The following is an 11,360-nucleotide window of genomic DNA, read 5'->3' as shown; positions in this document are numbered from 1 at the left end:
CTTAAAAAAGTATTAATGCATATTTGTATTCGACGTCTGCTATACTGAAAGATTATAAGATATCACATTTAGGCATATATAGGTATTTGTATTTTTAATTACAAAATTCATGTCACATCCTACGATGTTTAATGATTGTTACTTAGTCGAGACAATAGCGCATGACTTAGAATTAACTCAATATATTTTCCCTAATTTATTTACTATGAACTCTGAGAGAAGGAATCAACCATGATGAAATAAAATTAGTTTTGACAAAAGCAATAACGCAAACAGACGATATTTTAGAAAGAGGCGTAATCTCATAAAAACCCCAACCACATTTACCTCCGGGAATGTCTTATATTTTGCAATATTGAATCCATTGCATTCTTTCGTTCAGCTTTATTGGTTTTCCCTCGTCGGAGTCTGGCTTTCGTTTTGCATATCGACTATTATATGCAAATACGATCTACACCAGATTAATCGATGTAGACACAAGGATATTGAAGTAAGTGTCATAAAGTTGAAAATCAGGCAACTCAGTTATAATGATATCTGCTTTAGACATGCAATGTTTCTGTTTTGTTATTTTTACAACTCTCCCAATTAGCGGAATATAAGGCATTTTTAAAGCATTAGGCCTTGTAAACATTATTGGAGTTATGAACAAAAGCCAACGGCAAATACTAGACTGGATTATTAAAAAGAAAATAAAACTAGTGGATATATAATATATTAATACTTTTGCAGTACTAAAAAGCTAGTACTGAGTATGCGTGACAGGACGGGTGTATAAATAAGTAGTGACGTATATAGAAACCTATTTCGCGGGGGCAAACTATTGGGTGGTTTAAAAAAGTATAAAATATCCTCTAAAAATAGATGCTCTAGAATCTTCCTCGGAAAATGTATGTCTCAATATTTATTTGGGGGGGGGGTGTTGAGCCCCATCAGCCCTCCTCGTAATACGCCCATGTAAAAATTGGTGATAATTTTCAAACTGATCTAGTACTACTTTGGTAACTGCAAATGATTCGCTAAAGCTGCACGGAAAATGACCTAAAATGTGGCTTCGTCCAAAAGTGATGATGCAAAAATTTACATGTAATACTTATAGAGAAACTAATTTGGTTCAAACAAGTGATTCGCCAAAGTTTCAGGTTCAAGGATCCCTTTGAGATATGGGTCAAACAGGTCAGTCAGTAGACGGTGTAGGGCAGTGGTGGCAGTAGATATACCATCGATAAATACCACAGATATATTATTTTTGCGGGTGTCGACTAAATTATTAACATAATGTCTAGGTGTGGTAGTGGTAAGTTGTCGGATATTATATAGTTAAATAAAACTGCTATAATTTGGAATTAATAGCGATCTAAATCCAAAACGAGTCTCTTCGACACAACAAACGGAAAAGAGGTAAGGGAACAAATTACCGTTAATTCTATTTACCCTTGTGTTTATTTTATTTAGTAATTAAATGAAACTTGAAATTATTAAATTAATTTAATATCATATTTATATGATTTTCTAAGCTGGTTGTTAAGATCCGGACTGTCTCTGGTAACACAGAAGTATTGCGTTTCGTAATGACAGTGCTCAGATATTATTGCGAGTGTAATGGAACCACCTGGCAATAATAGGGTAATTTAGCTACAAACATGGTCTTTGTACATAAAGAAGCATCATGCCCAATTTCAAGTTTAGATAGAAAGACAAATAGGCAAGCAGGCAGACAAAATTGAATTTTTCGAGTACAATTTGCTAACGATAAGAAAAATAAACTATTACACACGGACACAGACCATCAATATGGTTTAATGTTAGCATGGTTATCTTCAACAAGGTTGATTGTGTCGCATGAATCACCAGAATTGTGCAATGGATCACAATCAGGCTGGTGGTTTTCTACAGGAACATAATAATCACATGTTTTATTTGGGGATATATTGTCTGATGAAAGTAATATGGTTTGAGGTAATCCTAAAATAATTCGGCGCCTGATATCAAAGTCAATGTTCGAGTCTTTTGTCTTTTCCCAAAGCCCTCTAAGCTTTTTTTGTAGGTTCATCATCTTCTTGTTCAAAAAGTCATCAATTTTTGTCAGGAATTGGTTTATTTCTAACACAGGGTTTTTATAGTTGAATTTAGTAACTAATTCTCGGTAAATGCTTCTAAGTTCTTCAGCATGTTCTTTGCAAAGAGTCTTATAAGATTGCAACACAAAGTGTGAGAGCTGAAATCCTGTTTTTAAGGCAAGTAAGTTTACTTGACGGTGAAGTGTAGATGGCAATCCAGAAGTAGGCAATTTAACGTTAAATCCTTTCGGGCATAGTCCTAACATCAAGCAAGTACCAATAAAAGCAATATGAAAATTTAGCTTGACCACTTTATTGAAATAGATCTAAATTGGTTCATCAAACTTGTGTAGGATTTTCCACTATTCATATTATCAAGAAAGATATACAACAAAATGCAATAACAAAATATAAGGTAAGGCGAACAAACTCAGAATCAAAAAGAGGGAATAAAATAAGAGAATAAAGTTGGGTTACCAGAAGGATATTGTCTTCAGTCTTGAGGTTAAATGCTAAGTGGCTTATGTATCAATATGTATTCTCTTCATGTAAAAATAAAATGTATATATATATATATAATTATTCTTTTTCATCAATATCCGTGTTGCAATTATCATAATATAATTGACATCAGTCATTCTTTTCAAGTGGAAACATGTCATTAGGCAGACTCTGTCAATAATGACTTCTACTACTTCACTTCATAGTTCTTCCAGAAAAAGCTCTTACAAAAGAGTATAACTGAATCCATTAAATTATAAACCATTGTGACAGTTTGGCAGTGCGTCCTTTTTCTCACTTTAGTCACTGCGTGTTGTTGTTCTGATAGGTATTCACTAATGCATTTATAAAAAAGTAATTAATAGTCTACTTATATCTGGTTATACAAAAACTAAAGCCAATCAAAATATGATACGTAAATGTTTAAAAGACTCGTTCCCCTGGTGGTTTTTCCCATTGTATAGGTCACTCGGAATTCTGCCACTACATCCAAACTCTCAAGGGATTAGGTTTGACCCTAAAACTGCACCAGTGGGTATCGTGCTGTTAACGATGGCGCTATTGTCCTTCACGTACGGTTTGATAGGATATTCGTTTCCTGCCAACATCCCCTTACTTAAACAAGGAGTCTGGTTACTGACAGGATTCAGTGGCATTATCGGAGCATTGATTTCAACTTCGGTTATGGTCATTCAGTGCAAGAAGAATAGATTTGGTGAGATCATAGAAACTATTGCAGCTGCAGAGAAACTGATTGTTGTGGAAGACAGGAGCAGGGTAGGAATATTCCATCAGCTGGATAAGATAACAGTGGGGATGTACGTGCTCCTAACCTGTTTCCTAATCCCACTGACCATCTTCTACCAAAACAGTGACAACTCAAAGGCTGTACTTGTCATGTCCTGCTGTTCACAATTTTTCACCCTGTCGATGGAGCTGATATTTATAAGACTGGCACTCCTGATTGCCACACAATTCAAGAGGCTCAACAAAAACGTCCAGCAAAACTATCGGGAATTATCCACTTTTCTGGCCGAAAAGAAGAATTTTAAAACCCTCTCAACTGGTAAGTAATCTATTTACAATTGTAGTAAAAGTTTATCAATAACTTTTTTAGGCTTTAGCAAATATTTATAGCATAATATAAATTCCAGCGTAAAATATCATCAGTGTTATATTGACTGAGCGATATTGAAACCTATCGGTCAAAGATCAAGGGTCGAAAAATTCCATTGCTGTATGACTGTGCGCACGATATTTTATGAAAGAGTTCATTTATAGACTAAAAATATTGCATTACTTTTATTTAAATAAGTAGGCTGGCTAAATGTTTTCTTTTGTGCTCGTGGGGTATAAAACACTTATTGGGTCTGATTGCTTGCTTGCCTGTCTTTGAAATGAAATGATCTTTAGATTTGAAATGTTGCGTTTAAAATCACGGAAGCTGTTACACACTATTCAGTCTGACGTACTCTTACCTTGTTAATTATATAAATAGGCAATTCCTAATCGTTAGAAAGCCTTAAATATTAATAAACGTATGTCAGATTGTGTTAATTTATGAAATACATGAAGGAGTTTTCATCAAAAATTCAGTAATGCATTCTATAAATAAAACAAATTGTAAGGAGAGAACTTCGGTGTGTGTTACTACTGTTGTACTTTAACTTAGTCATACATTTTGTTTAAACAAAAGTTCCTATTGTTTAATACTTGAATATAAATTAAAATATTGGGATAAAATTATAATAAAATATATATTGAAAACTTGCCATTATGTCACTGCATATTTTATAGTATATTTCACTGCAATATATATGTATATATAATATATTTGGAGTATAAGTTGAAGACTAATTAAATAGATGGATTTTATGGAAAATCTATACTGAAATCTCAAACGGAAATTTAAATGAGAATAAATAAAGGTATAGTATAATATATAATATTTAATCCACATAGATAAATTGGGCCTTTAGATAATCTCCTGCACTATTATATGATTAAAGATATTTTCTTTGCTATTATAAGGTATAATAAATATAATTTCTTATATTTGTATATATTAGTTGTTTCTTATAGGACTGCAAGAATGTGTTTTGCCGATACAAGAAATAAGACAATGCCATTTACTGCTGAGCAAAGCCCTAAAGGATACCAACTCAGTATTCATGATCCAGCTGACCTGCACATTCATGAATCTGTTCATCCACGCTATAGTAAACCCGAGTTTCATCATCGACTCCTTCGTTCAGTCGAGGAACTCGTACTTGGCCACCATCTCAATGTTAATTCAACTCTTGTGGTTTCTATTCTCACTCACTTCTCTGGTTTCTATCACCTGGACTTGCACGTATACTACTTATCACGTGAGTTAATATACATACATTTTCTAATGATCAAAGCCCTCTAGGATACCATTTTACACTTTTTAAACCAGGTGTCCTCTACATTCCTAAATCCTACATTTTGTCCACGCTATAGTAAACCAGAATTTTATTATCGACTCCTCTGTTCAGTCGTCAAACTCTTGGTCACCATGGCCATGCCCATGTTAATTTATCTCTTTTTGATTCTTCCTTACTCACCTATCTGGACTTGCACTTTCAATACTTATTATGTGAGTATATACGGGGTGTAAGTTAAGTCCTGATATTCTTGGATATATTACAAACGGATTGAAATATCGATGCGCAACCTTCTCCATACTTATTAAAATATTTTGTTTTGGATTTTTTGAATGATAAAATGTTTTTGCCCTTTTTAAACGGAGTATACAGGGGAAGGTGTAAATTTAAACTGTCACCTATCTTGTGACATGTCATTTTAAAGGTCTCTTCAATCGAAACACAATGACACTAAGAACTCTACGTTGTTTTTAGTAAAAGTTATGGACAAATTTAAAAAAATATTCAACTGGAGGGATAATGCCAATGTCACCATACCACTATAATTTTACTGTACGAAACAATTGTTATATTTATAAACAATTAATAATACGCTGTGTCTAATTTAAGTGAAATTAAAATTGTCAGAATAATATTAAGGACAACATATAGCTAACTTGGGCAAAGATATTTTAACGGTTAAATCCAAGAATGATATTTTTAAATATGAAAAAATTTGTCAGAATATTTTAAAATTAAAAAGAAACAGTGGAGAAGGAAGAAGTCTGGAACATCGGTTATTGCCGCAAGCCAGTATTGCTGAATATTATCCGAAAAGGTTTCACTCAGGGTTCCAAAAATTAATAATTCCAATAAAAACCAAACTCTTATGCTATCAAAACTCTATACAATGTGTGTGAAAAAGAAATGTAAACAATCAAGCATTGCAGATTACCTTTAATGTAAGTGAGCAGATAACTTATTGTTGAAAATCATAAACAATCATGATCTCGTTAATGACAGATTTTATGGGAAACAGTAAAAACCAAAAAGCGTTATATAATAAAGGTGTTTTCAATTGAAATATAAAATGTTAACTCTACTAGTAACCTCTAAAATAGTGGTATGAATATCGTTCTGATACCTACTACTGCTACAATATTCCTATACATGTAGAAGAGCTTATATACATTTTTAACCCACACTGTATTTTATCATAAACATGTTGTAAAAACTTTTAATGAACTCACACATGCTAATATTAATAAAATTTCTTATACATTCAAAAATACTGCCATCAACAGTGTCACGCTTTCATCAAATGTTGTTTTCAGGGTAAAAGATCTGCCTTCTTCATCAGCAACCTCCTCAGTTTGGACTTACCATCAGTCTACCGAAAACAAGTGAGTTGGTCAATTTTAAATAACCCGAGCATTCACCTACTTGTATATGTAAATAAATATTCAAATTCAGTTCATGTATACTAAGGCTTAAACTAATGTACAATAAATGTTAAGCTATAATACATGTGTTAACACCTTCACTGCTGCTCTATGTTGAGTGATGATAAGTATTCTAATAAGACCGCAAGCGTACGAGGGCGTCTGCCGTAGTCAACGTGTTAATTAATCGACTTACGATCATGAGGCAAATTATTAAATTTACGTTCCCACTAACAGTACGCCGGTCTCAGTTTGTCATTTCAAGGACTCGGTTCAAATCCCAATTTGGTCACGTCATCTGCTCTAGTTAACAAGTAATAGTTAACCCCTTGTTAGAAGGAACAAGATAAAGGGCCAGTATATTAGACCATACAGAAAAGATAAGACTCGTGTTTTATGAGAAAACCTGTTGTTCGCGTCAAGATTGAAGACAATAGGAACACATATTCATGCCGACACTAAACTAGTGCATTGCTGCTTCAATGCCTTTTGATGAGTAAAATTTAAAATGTTTGGGTGGAATTTTAAAAGTTCTTAAAATTTTTTGATATTTAACTTTATTCCATTTTAATTTTTAATATCTCTATCATGAATAATAAAAATAGAATATATCTATACAACCAATATTAAAGCTTGCTTAAATAATATTAATCGTATTAAAATATAACACATGAGCAGTATTAATAACACTAATTCACAAATTATTCTTTAAAACGGATTTTTAATGGAACTTTAAAACTATAATACGTAAAGAGAAAATCCACATATACCAGCAAACATTCAGTAGCAGAAGGTTTTGTAATAGAAAAACTATATTTAAAGCCAACTAAATTTATATCTCACTTATACGTAAACGCTGATAGCAGTTTGTAATGTAATTGTATTTGTGTTCGGTCAAGGTCAAAAGTGCACTGCTACAAGTGTGTGGCAACACTGTGGAGTTTACTATCCAGGATTTCTTCAAGATTGATATAAAGATTATCACATCTGTAAGTATAGAAATTGAATAGTAAGTAGTATAGTTCCTCGCTAAAACGCCCATAAGTATTTTAAGTTTTATAATTCCAATACAGTATATAAAAGTACTTTAATTCGTATTTTTGTCCCATAACTATTGAAGTAACTGAAGGAAACAAAGCATTATGCGAAAGCTAGTGAATTTAGTAAACATTTTCTGTATTTTTTCTAGTATAGTATTAGTCATTCGGATCCAGATTCTGAATGGATCAAGTGTATTGATCCATATGGACACAGGAGTACGTAAGTTCTTGCGCAGAGTATATATATTGTTATCTGTGATAACTCCGTTTAATGTACGAATTAACATGTGGGAATTTGGTATTGTTCGTAAATACCAAATTCCCTAATTACCTAATTACCCAAATACCTAATTAAGTAAATAGGCTATGCGAAAATCTATTCCATTTTAAATTTTTTATGTAAAACTAAGGCTGTCAATAATACACATTTTTTACAAAGACTAAAGTTTGTTAATTTGTAATAACAGTGGATATAATTCATTTTTTTGTAAATACATTTTAAACAATTTCTGATATCAACCTCACTTTACCTTCTATTAATTCTATGTAGCGTTAAAAATTTTTGATTAGTTTTTCACTCATATATACTTTTTATTTTACACATTATTTTCGCTTATTTTGCATAAATTTAATCTCAATAAATAACGGGAAGGATATTTATATAAATAAATTGAAAATGCCCTCATATCCAGTTAAATAAAATGTTCTTAGTGGAATAAACACAAAATAAAAATAATAAAATCGAGTTACAAATACTCATTTCAATATCTTATAGTTTATTGTATAATGTTATACAAAGACCAGTGAATTCCTCGATCTGTACGAACATGCGCATTCCCTTATGATACTTGCACCGCCTTAATAAATTTACGTTTATACATAATCCCAAATTTTATTTCTAAATTTAAAAAATTACTGAAATAAAAAATATTTTACTATGCAACTTTTGAGTTAATACTTCCTTAAAGTTTATTACTCACAAATATGTAATAGTCTTGTGCAGTGGAAATTATATTGTGGGAAATGATGTCAAATATTAGTACTACTCAACAATAAAACGTGTCTATCAAATCGGTTGATTTTAATTTAAATCTCATGAGTAGTTCTGAGTAAGTTGCGTTGAACTACTTCACCTAAGCAATCACAGGACTTCTTCCTTCCTGACGCACTGTAATACTCGTAGCGGCCATCCCTCACATCTGCAAGAGCAGCCCCTCTCCCCCCTCCATTCAGCTGATAGGAACCGTAGTATATCAGATTCCTCATAAAGCACAAATATCGTTGATCAAGTAGCATTATCAGTTGTTCGTACTTAAGTGAATTCTGCACATGAAGTAGCTATGGTGAGAATAGTAGCTATTTCAATGTGAATATTGTGTTTAGCTTTAGTTCACCTCTAGATTTGACTCATGGAATCTTAAGTCATGTTAGATAGAAGTCAGATCTCAAACACTGCACTAAGAGGAAGGTGAACTGGAGCTATACTTAACATTTACATCAAGTAAATTTTTGTTGCCTTCTTTTCTAGCTTTTTTTAACAACTTTCCTGATACCAGTTACCATGCGTGTGAGCCTGCCTCCAGAATTATAATCATTTATTGATCTGTATCAAATACAGTTCAAGGATGTTAAAAGTTTTAAAACTATTTTTATATTTTTATTTGCTTTTACTCTCTTTTTAGTTACGATTCGTATTAATATAATTCATTGATAATATATTATTCGTAGACCGAATGGTACACTAACATTCGTGTTCAGTTTGCAGGAATGGCGCTTACTTACCTCATTGTCATCCTTCAGTTTGACAGCGCCACCCCTCATAAGAAGCCAACGAGTTAGAAAACACGGCACAGCTATATCTACTACGGTGTTTGTAATGTGTACGTAGCTGATAATTTAGATAGCGTATTCACAGTATTGCACAGTAAATTGAATGTTAATATAAAAGTAATAAAATTGACTATTGGATTGGATATGTGTAACTTTTGTTTCTTGACTCCTACATTACTCACTGAATTACAATTAAGGTTCACGGGGAAACGTTATATTAACATTATTGAATACGAAAATAAGGTTTTTATAGTGATAAGTTTATTATTAATGACTTTATTTCACATGATTCATTTACAAAATCTATTAAGTACGGGTGTGTCAGTCAAGAAATGGCAGTGGTACTACAGCACGATACAAATTGTGCTATTGTACATATATTTATTATATTATATCATATAAAATTTATAAGAAGGATCTGAAATATAGGCATGAAGCTTCAGTTCTTTATAAGATACATCGAGTTTGATAATGGTCCATGTCACTCCATGGGATTTACCTGAGCGTTAGCGAACATTTATACATTTTTCTAATGAGTAATCATAAAGGCAACAATATAATCGCTGTATAAATAAATTTGTCAACAAACTCAGTAATCACCATGTGAAATTTTAATATATGACAAAATTACCTCAGAATTAAATAAGCTGTAAAACTTTACATTTTACTAGTAATCTCAGTAAAGCCAAGCATTCATGTTTAAACCTCAGTTAATAATGTTGGTTTAATGAATTCTAATACAAGTTGATTTACTAATATGATAATATTACAATATGATTTTAAATCATTTAACTAAGAAACGTCCATAACGATATAAATTGATTATTACTATTTATTTTGCAGGGAACCCTAACTATATCACAATTTCTTAGAAGTTATAAAACAATATTCAGCTTTACATTGTAAAGATCTGAATGAAACCAGAGGTAAATTGGGAGCTTTGAACTCATCAACTTGCATCTCAATAGGAGCGCATTAAAGATGCAATCACTGTATCTCTGTTACAAACCTATCTAATTGCAGCTAACAGTGAAGGTAGTTATTGAATTTCACCAGAAAATTAGTGACGTCTCTATACCTAATTGGAATCGCAATGTATTTAGCTACTTATAAATACGTAAAGCCATTTTTATGAAAGATACATACGTTAACTAGGACTTGATTACAAATTTGGTTCCACTTTAATAGAGCGACATAATTCTAGACTTGTAAACATAAAGAGATTAAAAGCTATTTTAAACATTACATTTCTCGACGTGAGTATTATTTCCATTGTGATACAACTAATTATGACTCTAGGATCTGAAAACCGATGGCCGAGCGGTCTAAGACGTTGCACAGTGAACTGAGTTAGTAGCACATGTTCAAATCCTGGATGTAACCGAAGCAATTTTTATTGGTAATATCAGCCTTGTAATGTACCAATTATGTTAAAAATTAAAAGGAAAAGATGTTCACATCATGACAACTATGACACACAAACATCCGTAAATTTATTTACGCATCGACTGACGTTCTTACATTTCGTGCGATATATAAAAAATTAATTTAAGCTTTTTAAACAGCATCGGATAACTTGTATTGTATAGTTTTTATTATTTATACGCCATTTTAAATCTTATTATTCTTTTCTTAATTGTAATAGTGCATGTTTTTTATTAAATTTATCTTTTGATCTATTTTTTATATTTAAATATTGAGTCTACTGGATATTAAGTTACAATAGATTTGTGTTCTCCTTTGTCACTTCTATTACAATAATTGCTTTTAGCTCCTCTTTGGATCTATTACTGCCTATAATGCCATACAAAAAGTTAAATATTAGTTTTTATTTTATTCAATAATGTGTGATTGTGTGTCCGATTCCGATTGGAAACAGTTACTCCTATAATAATGCTCGTAAGGAAGGAATAAATATGCTTGATTTATACTTTTGATTCAAAATAATCTGAAATAAAAACTATATCATTTATCTTTAAGACGTTTCCAAAGAAGGACAATGAAGAGGCGTGAAGTATGCAGTATCAATGTATTCAACAGCCTATCAGCGGACTGGATCCAATTTATTTTGCCAATATCTTCAACCATCACGCAAAATCA

General features: G+C 31.9%; 1 protein-coding gene across 1 annotated transcript; it reads left to right on the top strand.

Moving 5' to 3' along the window:
• The first annotated feature begins 4,663 nt into the window (after positions 1-4,663).
• On the top strand, positions 4,664-9,339 carry LOC124365172 (gustatory receptor 23a-like). The gene is made up of 4 exons (XM_046821127.1): positions 4,664-4,930; positions 6,283-6,351; positions 7,290-7,379; positions 9,189-9,339. Exons 1-4 carry the CDS (start codon positions 4,733-4,735, stop codon positions 9,267-9,269), a joined length of 438 nt encoding a protein of 145 aa, XP_046677083.1. The 5' UTR covers positions 4,664-4,732; the 3' UTR covers positions 9,270-9,339.
• The last annotated feature ends 2,021 nt before the right edge of the window (positions 9,340-11,360 follow it).

This window comes from Homalodisca vitripennis, chromosome 6 (genome assembly GCF_021130785.1).
Source record: "Homalodisca vitripennis isolate AUS2020 chromosome 6, UT_GWSS_2.1, whole genome shotgun sequence".
NCBI lineage: Eukaryota > Metazoa > Arthropoda > Insecta > Hemiptera > Cicadellidae > Homalodisca > Homalodisca vitripennis.
Note: the sequence above shows the minus strand (reverse complement) of the source record. Positions and strands in the feature narration are given on the sequence as shown.